Here is a 21,778-nt window from a genome sequence, read left to right as displayed (position 1 = left end):
TCTTTTTTAGAAGTTTCCTTATTTCAAAATTAATTTAATGATCCAAGTAGAGAACTTTCAAATAACCTTTGATGAGCAATGATAATTTGAAGTATAATGACATATTAGAAATCAAATATCAAGAAAAATTTCTAGAACTCTAGAAATGCCTTCCAAGTGGTGATTAATGCTCAATTAACATCATATACTCATGGACTGATAACAATATTTAGCAGTACCTGTCTAGTTGAAAAGATACTTTTTAAAAATGAAATACATATAAACTTCATTACGGATCCGTATTAACAAGTTAATGTTTGCAGTCAACTTTAGTGATATGGAGCACTAACTCTGAACACTAATTAAATTCCCCTTCTGAAAAATAAACATCATTCTTCTCATTATAATAATATGTAGCATTGCTTTGCTAATGAAATATTATATTTGTCATTAGAAATTTATGGAAATCTGATTTACTTCTTTTTGCTTAAGTATCTAGATAATTTCTCTGATTCTGTCTACTAGACTGCAAGACTAAATATTTACTATCTGGCCCTTTACAAAAAATTCTTGCCAGGGCCAATGCTGTGGCATAATGGGTAAAGTTACAGCCTGCAGCACCGGCAACCCATATGGGCACCAGTTCGAGTCCTGGCTGCTCCACTTCTGATCCAGTTCCCTGCTAATGTGCCTGGGAAAGCAGCAGAGGGATGGCATAAGTGCTTGGGCCCCTGCACTCATGTGGGAGACCTGGAAGAGGCTCCTATCTCCTGACTTTGGACAGGCCCAGCTCAGGTCACTGCAGCTATCTGGGGAGTGAACCAGCAGATAGAAATTTTGGGGAGTGAACCAGCGGATGAAGTCAGTCTGTGTGTGTGTGTGTGTCTGTGCCTCTCTCTCTCCCTCTCTCCTCCTTCTCTCTGTGTAACCCTTTCACATAAATAAATAAATTTTTTAAAAAACGCTCATCATTCAATCTAAATCAATATACTTAAATCTTTTAAATCACTGTAGACGAGAAAATGTAAGGCAATGGTGAAAACACACAAACCATGCAAATTCCTGCTGATTAATTTTCTGTTCATATTTGATTCATTATTGCATTCTCATTTAAAGAAATTTCACAGTAAAGTTTCCAGCAGTTCAGCATAGATAATAAACACTAAGTGGTTTTGGAAATTAGTTTTTACCAAAGACTTGGCAGTTATTTCATAATGAATTCAACCTAAGATTACAAGGTAAAATGGAGCTTAGATGTAAAAATACTATGGGAAAATATCAAAAACCAATTATCACATAAATAACAGCTCAAATAAGGGTAGGCTATTCATATACACCATATACAAATATTAATAAGCTTAGTTTAAATGTACCAGTGGAGACTTCAACCACATTTTTATTAGTATTACTTATCAGGTGTGGGAGGGGGAGGAGGAAGGAGAAAGAGGTGAGAGAGACAGAATGAAATGAGACCAGGGCTGGAGGAGGTGGTGATTTCTTGAGAAAGATCTGTTTTCTTTCCAGTTATTAAAAATGGTTGTTTCATTTCACAAAACAAGTTGTATACAAGTGTAACTGAATGAAGTGTGACTAAAAACTTTCTATACAATCTATCAAGTATTCTTAAATAAGATTCTTATTTTGCAATCATACTTTGCGTATCTTTTTCTTTTTAAAGATTTTTTTTTTATTTTTGTATTTGAGAGGTAGTGTTACAGATAGTGAGGGAGAGACAGAGAGAAAGGTCTTCCATCCACTGGTTCACTCCCCAAATGGCAACAACAGTGGGAGCTGAGGCAATCCAAAGACAGGAGCTTCTTCCAGGTCTCCCATGTGGGTACAGGAGCCCAAGCACTTGGGCAATACTCTACTGCCTTCCTAGGCCTTAGCAGAGAGCTGGACTGGAAGAGGAGCAGCCAGGACCAGAACCAGCACCTTTTTGGGATGCCAGTGCCGCAGGCAGAGGATTAACCTACTGTACCACAGCACTGGTACAAAAATATATAGGGAACTACATATTTTTACATCTTTCAAGTAAGTGTATCACGGCAGAATTTTTTTTTAACGCTGCCCTCTTGAAACTACATAAAATGTTCATCCCAACACTACTTATACATAAAGACTTCCACAGTGGTACTCATATTATTTTTTCTCTATTAACTATATTTGATGTTGTGCTTATCTGACTGCACTCTAAGCATTTACATATAAAGCTAAACAAAACCTCAAACTGTAGTGTCTTCGTAGTACTGAAACTACTCGATTTGAAAGACGCAGGCATCTGGTCTAGTGGTTAAGCCACCAGTTAGTACACCCACGTCCCACATTATAGTACTTGAGTTAATTTCACAGCTCTGGCTCTGGCCCTGACTCCTGACTCCAGTTTCCTGATAATGCAGATCCTAGGAAGGCAGCCATGATGGCTCAAGTGGTTGGCTCCCTGTCAGCTACATGGGAGACTTGCAGAGTGTTCTGGCTCCCACTTTCAGACCCCGGCTGCTGCAAGCATTTAGAGAGTGAACCACTAAATAAAAGCATCTTCTCACTCCCCATGGTGAATCCACACCCCCATGAGTGTGTTTCTTAAACATTTTTGTTAATTACTGAATTAACTGTACAGTAGTACTTAAGTAACTTCATTAATTTCATTTTCAGCCTCTGGAAAATGAAAGGTAGAGATAAGAAATTTCCAAAATTCCATAAGTAATCCTTTTAAATAAACAAAACTAAACAGGACATATCCTAGGCCTACAACTCATACCTAATGAAAGGTCACTCTTTCAGTCCTACCCTCTCTAGGACTAAATGAGATTCTTTGTATTACTGCATCAAGAAATTTAAATTCAAAAGAACCAATTTCCTCTGCAACACTTTTAATAAATCAAATATAACAGAATGAGATGTTCGTCCTAAAGTTGAACAAATGAAAGCTTAAAAATAGACATTTAAAATAAATGTGGGAACAGTCACTCACAGAGGAACATGAGAAGCAGGAAAGACAAGAAGAACAACACTAAAAGAAACATCCATCAAGCAAAAGACCTGGAAAAGAAACCAAAACTTAGAATTACAGATCAGTGAGGCTTGGCAAGATGGAGGAGGGGAATGGGAAGGGATGACTAGTCAATCCAACAGATACTAGGGCAACTAAAGAAATACTATCTGGGTACAAAAATTACAGAAAAGATTGAAGATCTACAGATTCAAATATGTTTACAAAGCTCAATAAACTGATACAGCAAACTAAAAGCTCAGCCAACAATAATCAACAAAGTATCACTAAGGACCTTTCTAACCATGCAAATACAGCATGCTGCTAAAAACACTAGTTTTTTTCAAATGAACAAATTGGTTCAAATTATCTTTCACGAAATTAAGGATATTAAAGGTTAACTTATGTTCTTCAAAGTAACAAAGAAAAATATATACAGGTATTTCTATGAAAAAGAATAGAAGTGGTCTAAAAATACCCAGAAAAGGAGTTTGATTTAAAAGTGATATAACTGGGGCTGGCACCGTGGCACAGTGCCTGCAGTGCTGGCATCCCATATGGGCGCCAGCTCGAGTCCCAGCTGCTCCACTTCCGATCCAACCTTCTGCTATGGCCTGCGAAAGCAGTAGAAGATGACCCAAGTCCTTGGGCCCCTGTACCTGCATGGGAGACCCAGAAGAAGCTCCTGGCTCCTGGTTTCAGATCAGCTCAGCTCCAGCTGTTGCTGTCATTTGGAGAGTGAAACAGTCGATGGAAGACCTCTCTCTCTTGCTGTCTCCACCTCCCTCTGTAACTCTCTTTCTAAATAAATAGGGTGGCGATGACGTTGGCGTAGCATAGAAAGCCGCTGCCTGCAGTGCCAGCATCCTATATGGGTGCCAGTTCGAGTCTCAACTATTCCACTTCCAATCCAGCTCTCTGCTATGGCCTGGGAAAGCAGTAGAAGATGGCCCAAGTCCTTGGATTCCTACACCTGCACAGGAGACCCAGAAGAAGCTCCTGACTCCTGGCTTTGGATTGGCCCAGCTCCAGCTGTTGCGGCCAACTGGGGAGTGAACCAGCAAATGGAAGACCTCTCTCTCTCTCTCTCTGCCTCTCTGTAACTCTCTCTCTCTCTGCCTCTCTGTAACTCTGCCTTTCAAATAAGTAAATAAATCTTCCCAAAAAAGTTAATAAAAATAAAAGTGATGAAAAACATTCAATGCTGATACTAATTTTCTTAAAATATAATGGATTAAAGTTGTAGTGATATAGAAAAATAGAAACTATAATAAAATGCTCTGTAACTGTATGTCCAAGAGTCAACAGGAAGCAAAAAGCAAACTAAATCTGCTTTTCTGACATTTTGAAAGTCATATATAACAGCATTGCAAATTCAACTAAAATTAAGAGAATATATATAATCAAAGTGAAGTTTCATAATAAAAAAATTTATCATGTTGTTATCAAAATACACTATTTCCAAAGTGGTTTCTATTTTCTCCTATTCTTATGATGATCCACATGACAACCCTGAGGCAAGGTGAATACAATGATTTCCAGAGTACTCAATATATGTACCAATAATAATGTTGTTTATGCTTATTTCAAAAATAAATCTTAGTAGTTTTATGCTTACTTGGTCATGGAAAAGTAATTTGTAAAGGGTATGCTACAGATACTACTAAACCTATAAGATGTTTTAGGTAAACCAATAATTACTCTTTAATAAAATACAAAACTAAATTAATAAAACTTAAATGTATAAGCTTATACCAAAAGTGTTATTCAGTGTGCAACTGACTTTTAATAAATCTCAGTAAGATACCTCCTAAGATTAAAAAACATTATTAAAATAACCTTTATTTCAGATTAGGCTTCCCTAACATCCCTAACATCCATTAGGATGTTCTATTGCTATATAATTCATTTTTTTTAAGTTCATTAGAATCAAAATGCTGATTATGCTCCCTAAATACTAGAGTTCAATCAGATTATAACCCTCCTACCAACCAGAAGGTATCACAGTAACAAGATTAATACCCAAGCATCTAAATAAGTGTTCATTCTAAATATAAGCCAACCAGAAGAAAATTACCATTATTCAGTATGTTTACAAAATTTTATATATATATTAACATTTCTGCAATAATTATAATTAACTTCAAGTTACAATGAAAGAGCACTGAGAGACATTACTAAGCAATGTACATCTGTACATATTTAAACTTTAAAACAAATCCTAAGGAAGATATATCACTTTTCAGATTAAAATAAAAAAAAAAATCAGTAAAGCCAGATGCCTAATTTGCTGCAAGAAACAGGTCAACAAATCATAACACAAAATTCACAAAAGTTCTCTCTGAGAGGAAAATTGCTTTCTCATATCTCTTGTTTCAAGATTATGGTTCAAATACATAATCAGTTCCTACATTTTTTTTTCCCCCCAAAATGCAGCTGGAAAAATCACTAGGGAAGGAGCAAGCAATTAATCTAGTGGTGTCGATGCTGGCTGAGAAGCCACAGTCCCCCCCACTGTTGTGCCTGGGCTACACTCCAGCTCCAGCTCAGGCTCCCAATTAGAGCTTCTGACAATGCAGACCCTGGGGCAGCAGGCCACGGCTCAAGTGGTTGGATCCTAGACTGAGTTCCTCCTGGCTATGGGCTAGCCCAGTTCTGGCCATCTAGGGCATTTAGGGAGTACACCAGTGGGATGGAACTCACTATTCGAGTGTCTATCACCCTCTCTGCCTCCATATCTATCTATCCATCCATCCATCCATCCATCCATCCTCCCCCTCTGCTTCTTGAATAAATTAAAAAATGGTGGGAACATTATAACAAGAATGTAATCAAAATTTTGAGCACAAACAAAAAATTGTCTATGCAATTTAGTTGACTCTTTAGAAAAACTATGAACATGCAAGTCTAATAAAAGATAACTATCCACAGAAAATATATTAATAGGGGTAGTGCTCTGGTATAGTGGGCTAAGCCTCTGTCTGTTGTGCCAGTTGGAGTCCCTGCTGTTCCACTTCCAATTCAGCTCTCAGCTATGGCTTAGGAAGGCAGTAGAAGATGGCCCAAAGTGCTTGAGCCCCTGCACCTGTGTGGAGACCCCAAGGAAGCTCCTGGCTCCGTATCAGCTTTCAGCCATTGCAGCCATTTGGGGAGTGTATCAGTAGATGGAAGACCTTTTTCTGTCTATCCCTTTCTCTGTAACTCTCTCTCTAAAATAAATAAACAAATCTTTAAAAATATATATATATTAATATTTAAGTATTACTTCGTGTAACAGGTAGTAATTTTGTAAAATTAACATTCAACAGCTTAAGAGATATAAAGATGTCTATTCTTAAATGTTTATATTTTATATATAGTTTTTTTGTGTGTGTATACACACACACGCGCACATACATGAAATCAAATGCTTTGTTTGTTTAGGGCAGGGGTGAGGAACATACAGCCTGTGGGACAAAAGGCCCTTGAAATCATTGGTCTGGCCTGGCAATTGCATGCAGGACTCAAAATTCAATAAATCTGTAGCAGACTGATTTTTAAGTAGGTAATTTTGTATGGCCCATGAATGATGTCATAAATATGCAAATGGCCCTTGGCAGAAAAAAAGGTTCCCCCGCCCTGATTTGGTGGTACACCTTTATACTGCGCAGACTGACACAGGAACCAGCCTGTTCTCTGAAACATCAGGACAGCAAGTTTTGGGAAATTATTTCAAATGTCATATATTACTCTCAAGTAGAATATTTTAATATAAATGTAAAGTGTAGAAAGTCATATATTATGAAAGTAGTATCTGTATCTATAATTATATGATTACATATTAAAGTTCCAAACAGTTTATATACTTTTTAAATCAAAGTAAATATGGCCAAATATCATTCAACAACAGGAATCCATTCTGAAGAAGGCATCATTAGGCAATTCTGTCATGTGAACATTTTAGTGTACTGACACCAACTAGGACAGGAGGCTACCATCTTACAGGATCACTGCTGTATGGACCATCCACTATTGAATGAAACACCATGTGGTTTATATTTACCATTTAACAAATTACAGTTCTTCCTATATATGAGCCCTAAAAAGTAGATGGAAAGGCTAACTGAGTTATCTCATCTACTTTATACAGTAACCTCTTCAGCCATTTTCTCTCAAAGGCCAAAGACCTTTACTACAAGATAAACATACACAGCTAGAGCAAAAATATCCCAATTACTTGAGAGGAAAAGGATTCTCTTAATATTTAAGTAAACTATTCTTCAGAACTTTGAAACCTATATCATTCAACAGGTAATATTAAATATATTCATTAAACTATCCTTGCCTGCACTTACACATAAGTCAAATGGACAGACAGAATCACAAATTTGGTAGTAAAAGTCATCACTTGTTGAGTCCTCTTTGTGCTAGGCAATTTGTATAGTGTCTTCTTTAATTCTCAACAATACTGTGATACAAAGCATATAATCTTTATTGCAAAGTAAAACAAAAGCACTGATAGAAGGGTTAAATAATTTCAACTTCATCAGCAGGATTTGTAGCAGAAGAATTCAAAACCAGGACTGACTTCAAAGCCTTACATCTGTTGTGTTTCCAACTTTCTAAGCTGCAAGTGTCTTTATTCAGATTAGGGATCTTCAAACTGCAAGGCCAATAGGTTCCATGAAGGGAGCATAAATAAGTGAAGAACACTACATAAAAAACAGTGGTGGGGCTACTGCTGTGGCGGATCAGGTATGCAGTGCCAGCACCCCATATGGCACTGGTTCAAGTCTGGCTGCTCCACTTCCAATCCAACTCTCTGTTATGGAAAAGCAGTAGAAGATGGCCCAAATCCCTGGGCCCTGTACCCACATGGGACACCTGGAAGAAAATCCAGGCTCCTGGCTTCAGTTTAGCCCAGCTCCGGCCATTGTGCCACTTGGGGAGTGAACCAGCAGATGGAAGACATTCTCTCTCTCTCTCTCTCTCTCTCTCTGCTTCTGTCTCTAACTCTGCCTTTCAAATAAATAAATATATCTTTTTGAAAAAAAGAGAGTGGTGAAGTCTCTGGCAATCTAGAAATACATATTATTAAAAGCAGGTAGCCACTGTTCAGATGGAAGGAGGTAGCTGTTGCCACAGAGTAATGGACCCAAAACCCAATCAGCTCAGACAGCCTCTGTTTTAAATAAATATTTAATTTTAAATATATTTTTGAGAGGGAAAGAGATAGAGAGCTACCATACACTAGTGCACCTCTCCAACGTCCTCAGAGGCCAGGACTGAGGTGACGGAAGCCAGGAACTCAATCTACATCTGCAACATGAGCAGCAGGAACACAACTACTTGAGCCAGGGCTACTGTGTTCCCAGGGGCTTCTCCTTAGCAGGAATCTGGAACCAAGAGTGAAGCTGCTACTACAGCACTCCAACAACACCTCTATCAGAGATGAACAACAAATAATCAACAACCAAATGACAATGAAGGAAGCTTTATGCAACGCTGGTGGGCAGAAAGGTTACTAATGTATGTGTTCCTGCTTTTAAGAATATAACGGGGGTGGGGGCCCACTGGCATTGAAGCACACTAGTTTAAGTTGAACATCTATGATGCCAGCATGCCGTAGAGCTGCCAGTTTTGATTCCTGGCTGCTCCACTTCTGATCCAGCTCCCTGCTAATGCACCTAGGGAAGCAGCAGAAAATGGCCCAAGTACTTGAGCCCCTGCCACTTATATGAGAGCCCAGTATGAAGTTACTGGCTCCAGGCTTCGGCTTGGCCCAGGCCTAGCTGCAGCAATCATTTGGGGAGTGAACCAGAAGATGGAAGATGTCTCCCCCTCTCTGGCTGTCCCTCTCCCTTTCAAATAAAATAAATAAAACTTAAAAAAAAAAAAAGTATTTAAGTTGGCTGATAGATTCGGATTCAATGTCTTCCTGACAGTGGAAGTATAGGACTGTACTACTACTCCTCTAACATGGAGATACTGGAAATACAAGTTTACTACCCAAAAAATGGTTCCCCAAAAGCTTTACTGAAGAACTATGATGTCTGTTGGAGTTAATTCAAGTGGAGCTCTTAAGGGAAACTTTTCAATCTGTACAATTTCAGGGTGCAAACTCCTACTGCAAAATGAACCCAGTAACATAAGCAACAGTGTTCAGTACGAACCTTGGGAAAACAAGGGGCTTCGAGTTTGTAACCTTTCCACCTGAACAGGAGTAGCTAGACAGCTTAAAATGGATTGTTTCACAATACAACTACCAACTCCCCATAAATAACAACAGTGGACTGTAAATCACATCTTACGCCCTTCCCACTGGAACTGTCCTAAGCAGACAGGTTCTTTGCTACTTCCCAATAACAAAAATAGATCTTCATCGTCTCTTCTTATTTACTGTATAATGAAAAGCAATTTCAAGTGACAATGTCTTAGTCTAAGATGACTCCTTCAAAAAGGGAACCCAAACAGATATACTCTGGCATTCCCCAACTGAATCATTTTCTCATTCTAACTATAATCTTAAAATAGCTTTCATTAAACTGATTCTATTCAACGCTAGTTCTTCCCAAAAGTATTACCAACAGGAAACAGGGAGTTGCAAACTCTTGGGGGAAATAGCCTTGGGAAAGAGTGCATACCTTTGTCTTCACCTACTACTAAAAACCAAGATTCTGAACCACAAAATCTGCTTAGTGTTCTTAAAATATTATAGAACCCAACTAACATTTTTAGGAAATCCTCTCAATTCAGAAAAGCTCTCTAGCAATTTAACAATTTCATGGCTTGTGCCTCTGAAACCTTTACTGTGAAATATATTTCATGGCCTACCTAAACCAGAGACCCAACTATTTAATTCCAAAACTTTAAAGATACTTGGATTTCTGTTCCTATAATACAATAGATTATTATTAAGTTATTATTTTTATGAACATCAGGGTTCTTCAAAAGGTTCATGGAAAATGGAATTAAAAGATAAATTTATTCTGGTGCAAAAAATGTCATGAAAAGTGGGTATTATGGAAAAACTATGCATGAACTTCAATATTTTTTACACCAAAATAAATTATTTTTAAAAAGAAGGTTTATTGGCCGGCGCCGCGGTTCAATAGGCTAATCCTCTACCTGCGGCACTGGCACACCGGGTTCTAGTCCCAGTCGGGGTGCCGGATTCTGTCCCGGTTGCCCCTCTTCCAGGCCAGCTCTCTGCTATGGCCCGGGAGTGTAGTGGAGGATGGCCCAAGTGCTTGGGCCCTGCACCCCATGGGAGACCAGGAGAAGCACCTGGCTCCTGGCTTTGGATCAGAGCAATGCGCCTGCCGCAGCGCGCCGGCCACAGCAGCCATTGGAGGGTGAACCAACGGCAAAGGAAAACCTTTCTCTCTGTCTCTCTCTCTGTCTGCCTGTCAAAAAAAAAAAAAAAAAGAGTCTATTTCCTTACTTGAAAGGCAGAGTTACAGAGAGGCAGAGTTACAGAGAGGCAGAGAGAGAGACAGAGAGAAAGAGAGAGGTCTTCCATCTGCTGAAGCTGTGCCAATCTGAAGCCAGGAGAAAGGAGCTTCCTCCAAGTCACCAAAATGCAGGTGCAGGGCCATCTTCCACTGCTTCCCCAGGTCATGGAAGAGAGCTGGATAGGAAGTGTAGCAGCCGGGTCTTCAACCGGCGCCTACATGGGATGCCAGCACTGCAGGCAACGGCTTTTTCTTTCTATTCTTTTCTTTTTTTTTTTTGACAGGCAGAGTGGACAGTGAGAGAGAGAGACAGAGAGAAAGGTCTTGCTTTACTGTTGGCTCATCCTCCAATGGCCGCCGTGGCCGGCGCGCTGAAGCCGGCGCACCACGCTGATCTGAAGCCAGGAGCCAGGTGCTTCTCCTGGTCTTCCATGCGGGTGCAGGGCCCAAGTACTTGGGCCATCCTCCACTGCCTTCCCGGGCCACAGCAGAGAGCTGGCCTGGAAGAGGGGCAACTGGGACAGAATCCGGTGCCCCAACTGGGACTAGAACCCAGTGTGCCGGCGCCGCAGGCAGAGGATTAGCCTATTGAGCCGTGGCGCCGGCCATAAACTTATCTTTCAATTCTACCTTCCAGGAACCTTTTGAAGTGCCCTTGTATTACCAAAACACCCTGTTCATGCCTTTATTTCAGTAACAAATCTCATCAACTTATAATTCTTACAAAATATATGCTCCTTCCTTCATAACATACAAAATGAAAATATATTTGTATAAAAATGGTAATACCATCTGCACAAGGTGAACTTGCATCTAACAGAACTCTGATGTTGAATTTAAGATTAATAATCCTAATGCAGAATGATCCTAATTTCAGTAACTACATCTACCTACCAAGTGGACCTAGCAAAACCCTGAAGATCACTGACACCAAAAATAAACTACAATAAGTTAGAGGAAGTAACACTAAGGAGCAAAGCCTTTGAACACATAGCTACATTCAACAGCTCTGAATGTCCAGGTGGTTATTATAAAAAGCTGGAAAATTAAGGTAGAAAACTGGTGCAGCTGACAAGTTCATAAACAGGTAATAATACCAAAACAGAAAACAAGGATTAAAAACACATTAAGTTGGAGGCAAAATTTGAGACATAACTGAAAGAAACAACAATTTCACTATGAATTTTTTTCCAACAACTTCTAAATGCTTCAGGTAACAAGCAACACAGAGACTTAAAATGAGTATTAAAATGATGACCAATTAAACCACTGTTAGTCTCGCTGTTGCATTTCTACACATTGCTTCTTTGTGATCACACGCAGTTTAAATTCACCTTTAAAGATATTTAGAAATGAAGTCTGGAATGAGAAAGCAGAACCTTATACTGTTCAATTTAAAGCTATCCCTGGACTTTAAAAAAAAAGTGCTCAGAAAAAAAATACCACTGTAGGGGCCGGCACGGTGGATAGTAGTAATGCTGCCACCTGCAGTGAAGGCAGCCCATATAGGGTACCAGTTCGAGTCCCAGCTGCTCCACTTCTGATCCAGCTCTCTGCAGTGGCCTGGAAAAGCAGTAGAAGATGGCCCAAATTCTTGGGCCCTTGCATCTGCATGGGGACCCAGAGGAAGCTCCTGGCTCCTGGCTTCAGACTGGTGCAACTCCAGCTGTTGCGGCTAATTGGGGAGTAAACCAGCGGATCAAAGACCTTTCTCTCTCTCTCTCTCTCTCTCTCTCTCTCTCTCCTTCTCTCTCTGTTTAACTCTGACTTTCAAATATTAGATAAACCTTTTTAAAAAATTTCACTTTAAAAACTATTACTGAATGTACTATGCGCACAGAAGCTCAGCTAAGATACCGAATTTCTCATGATTTCAGAGTTATAGGTATAAAGAAAATAAAAACAACTTGATACCGATAACAAAAACTTACTCTGATGATTACCTAAGGGTAAAACTTGTGTACTTCCAGTCAGTCACTTACAGAACGACCAGTAGGCAAGCCATGTTCCGAGAAAATGTCAACAACTCAATCACACAAAAATTCAAATTCAGTCTTACAGCCATTAATTATATTTTGAAGTCACGAACAATCAGGAAGTTGGTGTAAAATGGGTACATTCAATCTCTCAGCAGTTTCCTCTCATTCATTCTGGAGAACTGGCATTCCTACTGTTGCTCTTCTGGGCCCAGTTCTAGATCCCTGCCTTGCCTCACAGGCTCTCTCTAAGCTTGAAGCTTCAACTGTCTTCTTCATAGCTACATTCCAGCAACTGAAACAGGGTCTGACTCAAGTGCTCAGTAAGTACCCACTGAATGAATTGATCTATTTTCAGTAATACAGTAACAAATCAGATGGCAATTGAAAAACAAGTATATCAACAAAATATGTAATTCCTAATCCCAAACTGAAGTCCATAAAGAAAACAAAAATTCTAGTTGTTTAATCATATTCTCTACCTGTATCTACTATCTGCTTTTGCAAATGACCCAGTAAACCATGGCAAATTCCAAGTACTTTTTTTTTTTTTTTTTTGGACAGGCAGAGTTAGACAGCGAGCGAGCGAGCGAGAGAGACAGAGAGAAAGGTCTTCCTTTTTCCGTTGGTTCACCCCCCAAGTGGCCGCTACAGCCGGAGCGTTGCGGCCAGCGCATGCGCCAATCCGAAGCCAGAAGCCAGGCGCTTCCTCCTGGTCTCCCATGCAGGTACAGGGCCCAAGGACTTGGGCCATCCTCCACTGCCTTCCCAGGCCACAGCAGAGAGCTGGACTGGAAAAGGAGCAACCAGGACAGAACCGGTGCCCCAACTGGGACTAGAACCCGGGGTGCCGGCGCCACAGGCTGAGGATTAGCCTAGTGAGCCACTGTGCCAGCCCCCAAGTACATATAAAGACATACTGTACATATAAAGACACTCAGAGATCACAGCAAATATATTATGATTCCATATCATGCAGGGCCCATAAAAATCTAATGAGTCATAAAGACAAAAATTTGGTATTAGTGTTTTAAGTGTACAGACACTCTAATACACACAATTTTAAAGCGCAAAATATACAATGCTCTGGAAAATAACATGCAAAGTGTGGTAACTGAATAAGTCAACTACATTACTAAGTTCTTTCACCAACTAAAAAAATATTAAAGGTGTTAAATATAGTTTGGACAGAACATCTAAAAGTAATCATTTCTAGAGAGTTAAAAAAATAAAGAAGTATACTAAAAGTGAACCACTGATTTACAGACATATACATACTTTGTATGCATCACAAATCAGTCAATGCAATGCATCTTTTTACAGAGACACTACATTTTAAAAGAACGTACGATATTATATAACAAAGAACTTCCCCAACATGACCTTGTAATGCCTTAATGGCTTTAAATACTCTAACCAGGTAGCATCACCCTCCTTGGAAAGATAATCCAAAAACCTTGTATTTATACATACTCAACTCAGTTTGGGAAAAAAATGAAGAAACAATCAAGTAATACACCACACTGACCTATCAGCACAACTGATCACTGAAGATAAATGTTGGTAATATGAAAATTTTACAAAGCAAAAGTTTTCTTCACCATCTGCCACACTCACATAAAAAAAACCTCAAACAAAGCACCCTCTGCCAGTGACAACAACTTACCGTTACAGATTTCAGCGTCATACCATGGTATGTACCCATAGTGTCAATTTTGAAGCCTTCCGTTTCTGTAAAGAAAAGAGCTTTACTGTTAGACTTTACCTACTTTTATAAGCAATAAGAAATGAACAGTAATAATCTATGACAGTCAACAAGGTAACAAAGTCTTCAATCTATTTTACATGTACATATATACATATAAATGAAGCTAAATTACATATTTCAGAAAATAAAACTTTGAAACAAATGCCCGAGTTGTGGTGCACCAGGTAAGCATCCCATATCTGAGACCGGTTCAAGTCCCAGCTGCCCCACTTCCAATCTAGCTTCCTGTATGACATGCCTGGGAAGGGAACAGAAGATGGTCAATGCCACCCATGGGGAAGATGAGGAGGGAATTCCTGGAGTTTCAGCTGATCTGGTTCCAGTTGTTGGGGCCATTTGGGGAATGAAAAGATGGACAATCACTGTCTTTCCCTTTCCAATAAATAAGTCTTCAGCCAAAAAACTTTAAAACAGACTCTAGTCTCAAAAACATATGCAATATACAACAACGATTCTCCTGTGTAGAAGGTGCTTATCAAAAATCAATTACATCCTTCTAATTCTTAGATTTTTTATTATTAATTCTCAATGACAGCATCATCAAAAGTATCTGATACAAAGAAAAGCCCAATATTAAAAAAAAAAAAAAATGTGTTCCAAAATTACAATCATAAGGCATAGGTTACTTTGTAGAAAATAATACTGTAAACAACGATGGGAGTCGCAGAACAGAATTCCAGGACGTCCTTCTGTAATGACTCATAACAAATATTTTATACATTGCATGCAGGCCAGTCCCCATCACAACTACTGAATTCTACAGTTCCAGTATAAAAACAGCATAAATGATGTATGTACACAAACGAGGACTATCAGATTTGGCCTCTAGGGTCTGATATTGTTTGAAACCTGTAATTTATTAATCCCCACGTTACATAATTCATCCCAGAAGACAACACTGCAGTGAAGAACAGATCACCATCTTCCTATGGTATGTATTTAGTGTGTGCTTTCATCCAGTCAACAAAATAAGCACACAAAATTGACTACATCAAAACAATACATTCTTCAAAGAATGGAGATTTCCAACTACGCAGAAAAAAATCACAAATGATAAACCTTTAGCTGCTTCTATTTTCATAAATCAATTCCAAGAGTGGACATTGGTCCTATCTTACTAACCACCTCAATAACGTAGAAATGGTCACTACTGTATTAGTCAAAATACCATCCAGACTTTCACAGAAAAAAACCTCCCACAATGATTCTACATGCCTGTGCTTCCCAAGTTTTCAATGTATAAATTTATAATTTGGGGAAAATAATTTGATATAAATCCCCATTCTAAATAAATTATTTTTAAAATATTTGTTTATTTGAATTTTAGAGTTACATAGAGAGACAAAGACAGAGACAGAGATCTTCCATCTGCTGGTTCACTCTCCAGGTGGCTGCAACAACCTGGGCTGAGTTAGGATGAAGCCAAGAGCTTCACTTAGGTCTCTCACATAGAGGCAGGGGCCGAAGAACTTGAGCCATCTTCCGCTGCCTTTCCCATGCCATTAGCAGGGAGCTGAATCAGAAGTGGAGCAGCCAGGACATGGCCAGCACCCATAAGGGATGCCAGCATTACAGGCTGCAGTTACACCTGCTATACTACTATATGCTGACCCCTTAAAATAAATTCTTAAGAAACACAACTACTATTAATAACAGCAAACATTTACAGATACATAATAAACACAATTCTAGGGAATTAATAACTACTTCCCACAATAACCCTAAGAGATAGAAACTGTTACTATTAAGAAGTTAATACTGTAAACACATGAGGAGACCAAGATACAACGCAGTTAAAATAACATTAAAAGTCACACAAAAGCAATTGTGACACAAACTTTATGGGTCCAGAATCCATGTCATTAAATAAGAGTTGCTCAATTTTTTCTGTCAAGAGCCAGATATTATTTCCAGGCTTTGCAGACTACAAAGCCTCTATAAAAACAACTCAACACTGCTGTCATGGAGTTATAAAAGCAACAGATAATACACAAATGAATGGGTGTAGCTGTGTTCCAATAAGCTACAAAAATTTGGCTAGCAGATGTCATTTTGTCAATCCTTGCCTTAAACATCGGGCTATACTACACTGTCCTTTTTTTTTTTTTTTTTTTCTAAGACAGAGTTACAAAGAGAGAGGTCTTCCATCTGCTGGTTCAATCCCCAGATGGCCCCAACGGCCAGAGCTGGGCTCATCCGAAGCCAGGAGCCAGGAGCCTCTTCTGGGTCTCCCACACAGGTGCAGGGGCCCAAGGACTTGGGCCATCTTCCACCGCTTTCCCAGGCCATAGCAGGGAGCTGGATCGGAAGAGGAGCAGCTGGGACTAGAACCGGCACCCATATGGGATGCCGACGCTTCAGGCCAGGGTTTTAACCCAATGCGCCACAGTGCCGGTCCCTACACTGTCTCTTAAGTTCAGCACAACCACAGGAAGCAAAAGACAAACATTAAGCAACTTGCCTTCTTTTCCTTTGAATCTCTCCTGGTCATATCTGTTGTAGGCAGCCGGGATAGGCTGTTTCGTACGCAACGTGGGATCCTTTAGAAAAATAAGTCATGAGTTACATGTTATAATTCTCACATGCTATTTAGTACTCATAATTAAAACAATAATAATGATATTTTCTTCTAAGTTCTTTTTCTTACTACAGCCAGTAAGAAAGTAGGGAACAGACTACTAGTTCTTCTATGTCTATTTTTGAGACTAGAAAATTACCATCCCTATCAAGGACAATGGGAAGGAATGCCACGAATACTTACACTAAGGCAAAAAGCAAAACTCTTAGAAACAGCAGAGATAAAATGAGTAAAGTAATTTCATTCTGATTACCTAAATGTCTTTATGAATAACACTGTCCCTGCAGTTATGACTTCTTGACAAAGAAAAAACATTTTAATCCAAGGGTTACTGAATGGACATTTAAAGTCTTTTAACTGAATTTTTTGCCAAATTGCCATTCCTTATTAAATGAAATAAGACAACCATGACAATAAGCCCATTATAAATGTACAGGATAAAGCTGAAGTAATAAGTTATTTTTGTAAAATACTTGGTAAAAGCTACTACTCTAATAACACAAAATTTTTTGAAAGATTTATTTTATTTGAAAGGCAGAAATACAGAGAGAGAAAGAGATCATTCATCAGCTGGTTCACTATCCAAATGACTGTACAACCAGGGTTGGGCCAGGCTGAAGCCAAGAGCCTGGAACTCTACCTGGGTTTCCTACGTTGGTAGCAGGGTCCCAAGTACTTGGGTTATCTGCTCCTGCTGTCCCAGGTGCATCAGCAAGGAGCTGGATCAGAAGAAGAGCAACCAGGACTCAAACCAGCACTCTTAAGAGATGCCGGCATTGCAGGCGGCAGCTTAACCCGCTGAACCACACTAGCCTGACATAACTTAATTCACAAATATTTTACCCGAAACTCACAACCTGTAATATAAAGATGCATATTTAAAGAGTATCCCTGGGGCTGGCGCTGTGGTACAGTGTTGTGCCTGGATTTAAGTACTGGCTCTACTTCCGATTATAGTTTCCTACTAAAGTGCATCTTGGCAGGCAGCAGATGATGCTCAGGTGCTTGGGACCTCTAGAACCACATGAGAGACCCAGATTAAATTCCTGGCTCTAGGGGACAGTGTTGTGGCAGAGCAGGTAACGCTGCCAGCTGCAATGCCAGCATCCCACTTGGTTCGTGTCCCGCCTGCACCACTTCCATTCCAGCTACCTGCTAATGAACTATAAAAAGTGTTTGGGCCCCTACTACTCATGTTGGAGACCTGGATAAAGCTCCAGGTTCCTGGCTTCAGCCTGGCCCAGTTCTCGCCATTGCATTCAGCTGGGTAATGAACAAGCATAAAGATTTGTCTGTGTCTCTTCTTCTCTCTTTGTAACTCTTTGAGATAAATTTTTTAAAAATCTTCTAAAACAAAAGAAAGATGGCCCAAGTACTAGAGCCCATCCCACCCATGTTGGAGACCTGGATGAAGCTCTTGGCTCGTGGCTTTGCCCTGGCCCAGCGCTGGGTAATACAGGCATCTGGCAATGAACCAGCAGATGGAAGACTCACTCCTTCTCTCCCTTCTCCCTCTCCTCCCTTTACTACCTCTGAAAGTTAAATATCATTAAACTAGTTATACTAGTACTCTTATCAAATTCATTTTTCTTTTGACAGGCAGTTAGACAGTGAGAGAGAAAGACAGACAGAGAGTTATAGACAGTGAGAGAGAGACCAAAAGGTCTTCCTTCCATTGGTTCACTCCCCTAATGGCTGCCACGGCCTGCGCTGCGCCAGGAGCCAGGTGCTTCCTCCCGGTCTCCCATGTGGGTGCAGGGCCCAAGCACTTGGGCCATCCTCCACTGCCTTCCCAGGCCACAGCAGAGAGCTGGGCTGGAAGAGGAGCAACCAGGACAGAATCCGGCGCCCGAACCAGGACTAGAACCCGGGTGCCGGCGCCGCAGGCGGAAGATTAGCCTAGTGAGCCACAGCCCCGGCCTCAACTTCATTTTTAAAATTACATAAAACAGGAATAATTTCATTTATATTTCTTCCTTTGTTGAAGCATATAAAAAGAACTAGAAGAATTTTCAGTAAAACTCTGAAGTATGCTGAGTTTAAATACAGTAACTGCAAGGCAATTTACTTGGGGAAGCCCACAGTGACACTTCAAAGAGGAGGCGGTCAGCTCTCAAGCTCAGAAACTGAGACACAGGGAAACGGCTGCATGGCAGGTGATCAGAAGAAATACATCCATAAAGATGTCACAGGCCGGCACCGCGGCTCACTAGACTAGTCCTCTGCCTGCAGCGCCGGCACCCCAGGTTCTAGTCCCGGTTGGGGCAACAGATTCTGTCCCGGTTGTTCCTCTTCCAGTCCAGCTCTCTGCTGTGGCCCGGGAAGGCTTTGGAGGACGGCCCAGGTCCTTGGGCCCTGCACCCACATGGGAGACCAGGAGGAAGCACCTGGCTCCTGGCTTCGGATCGGCACAGCGTGCTAGATGTAGTGGCCACTTGGGGGGTGAACCAACAGAAAAAGGAAGACCTTTCTCTCTCTCTCTCTCTCTCTCACTAACTCTGCCTGTCCAAAAAAAAAAAAAGGCGGGGGGGGATGTCACAGAGAGCGAGGTCAAAAACAGCCCCATGCTAGACAGTGGCGGGGTACTTATCTTTCTTTTTGAATATTTTATTTATTTATTTGAGAGACAGAGTTATGACAGAGAGAGGGAAAGACAGAGAAAAATGTCATGCAACCATTGGTTCACTCCCCAGATGACTGAAACAGCTGGAGCTCTACTGACCCAAAGCCTGGAGTCAGGAGCTTCTTCTGGATCTCCCAAACAGGAGCAGGGGTCCACGCACTTGGGCCATCCTCTACTGCCTTCCCAGGCCATGGCAAAGAACTGGACAGGAAGAAGAGCAGCCGGAATATGAACCAGCACCTATATGGGATGCTGAAGCCACAAGCCGAGGCTTAGCCTACTCCGACACAGTGCAGGCTCAGGGTATTTACTTTTTTTCTTTTTTGAGGGTATCTACTTTTAACAATCCTTATGTTACAACCAACAGCGAGCAGGCCAGCTATGGTTTACCTAAAATAACTACTCAGAGGGCTTTTCCTACATAATTCCTTTCAGACTCTTAGGTGGGTATGTCTCAAGCTAATGATTACTGCTATAATACTTAACTTGTAGTCCTGGGAGGGTCCTCACATCCTTAAAGCACACTGAAGTTGCAAAAAGTTTAGAGCCCACTGATTTTAAAGCTTTTAAGATGTTTTCAAAGGGACTAGCATTATGGCACAGGCAGTTGAGCCACTGCCCAAAACACCAGCATACCATATGGGCACCAATTGGGGTCCTGGCTGCTACACTTCTGACCCAGCTCCCTGCTAACAAGCCTGGGAAGACAACATACAATGGAGCAAATATTTGGGCCCCTGCCATCCATATGAGAGACTGGATAAGCCATGGCCACTGTGGCCATTTGGGGAGTGAACCAGTGGATGGAAGATCTCTCTCCCAGACTCGAGTCTCTCTCTATAATTCTGTCCTTCAAACAAATAAAAAATAAATCTTAAAAAAATGACATCTTCAAGACCACAACACTGAAATTCCTTAAAATTACTATACAGTCAGCAAAAGACTCTTACCACAGGTGCCGCATTTGGGGCTGGTCGCTGTTCAGGTGCACGCCCTTCTTCTCTGGCTTTTACAGACTGAAGAATTGCAAAAATATTCTTGGAAAAATTCTAAAATATAAATGAATTTAATTAAGCCCATTTGAAATAAACTCTATATAACCAGCATGCTTATTTAATAAATACAACTAAGTTTTAATTTTTTTCCTATCTATTCTTCCTTACTATATCATAACAAGGCAATACTACAGGACATTTAAGTAAAAATCCAACTATCATTGAGAAACTGACTCAGAGACTGATTATTATAAACATAGTGTTACTCACTGTACTATTTTCCTTCTATTTAAACCACATAACTGGCTACAAATTTATTTTTATTCTATATCTATTCAAATACACAACCAGGAAACAAGTTTACATTTAAGTAAAATAAAAATATGACATTTGGTGCCAGCAGTGTTCCTACTTCTAAAGGACATCAATTATTACATCCTTCTCTAGGTATACTAAAGTGCAGTGCTAATTTCAGATTGCTACAGAGTACACGTGATGGTCAAAGCCCACTGAGACACTACTCTTAGCTTTTTCTCCCTTGCTGTCTCTTATTCTGCCTACCATTCAACATTTTAAAGAGTATGTGTTACCATAAGCCTAATACCTTGTCATTTGCGAATAATATTATTCAACAAACACAAGGTCCCTTACCCAATGAACCTGAAATGGAACATGATTTTTCTTTCTAGATAATTAAGCACCGTTTCCTTGGCTCAACCACTCTTTCCACCTTACCCCGTCACATCCTCACTAGTTTTTATTCTTTACATAGCATTCTCTTCCCTTTACTCAACTAAATCACCTGCCTTTGCTGGGTGCCTATCTTATAATGCAAGTCATAAGTGCAGCTTACTTATGGTCTATTTTGTGATAAAGAGCCACAATCAACGTACCTCCAGTCAGTACTTAGCAGTCGACTGGTTTTTAAGGATGAAATGAACATTATACAAATGAGTGAGTACATACAATGTGAGAGGCAGCTTTAATTGTAACTGTGGCCACTGCACCAATAATTTAGAGAAGCAAACACAGATCTCTATACCGTTGAAAATTACTAGACTCCAAAAAACTTTCATTTGTGTAAGTTATCACATTAAAAATTGAAGCAAATATTAAAAATACAAAAATATGAAAAAGGGATTTCATGTAACATCTTTTGAGAAATTCTTTCCCAAAATGCATAAAACATGGTGAGAGAAAAGGATGACACTTTTAAATTTCTGCAGATTTTCCTAATGCTTGACTTACTAGAAGATGACTATGTCCTCATATTTGTTTCTTTCTTTTTTTTTTTTTTTTATGTTTCATTGATAAACCTCATTGGCTACGATACTGCCACTGCGCAAAGCTACTCATATCTGTTTCTATACCTGGTATCTATTATACCAGTTTGTCTGATCCAAGAATACAAAGAAAATATAGCTTCATATAGAC

The 21,778-nt window shown here is 40.0% G+C and overlaps 1 protein-coding gene across 1 annotated transcript in view; it reads right to left on the bottom strand.

Moving 5' to 3' along the window:
• The window catches only part of CDC73 (cell division cycle 73), a 131,392-nt gene that overhangs the window by 73,418 nt on the left and 36,196 nt on the right, over positions 1-21,778 (bottom strand). Inside the window, exons 8-10 of the mRNA XM_062211532.1 lie at positions 20,300-20,398; positions 16,610-16,688; positions 14,047-14,111 (exon numbers count right to left, since the gene is read on the bottom strand). Of these exons, the coding sequence (XP_062067516.1) occupies positions 14,047-14,111; positions 16,610-16,688; positions 20,300-20,398 (243 nt within the window). The remainder of the gene's footprint in view (positions 1-14,046; positions 14,112-16,609; positions 16,689-20,299; positions 20,399-21,778) is intronic.

This window comes from Lepus europaeus, chromosome 14, assembly GCF_033115175.1.
Source record: "Lepus europaeus isolate LE1 chromosome 14, mLepTim1.pri, whole genome shotgun sequence".
Classification (NCBI taxonomy): domain Eukaryota; kingdom Metazoa; phylum Chordata; class Mammalia; order Lagomorpha; family Leporidae; genus Lepus; species Lepus europaeus.
Note: the sequence above shows the minus strand (reverse complement) of the source record. Positions and strands in the feature narration are given on the sequence as shown.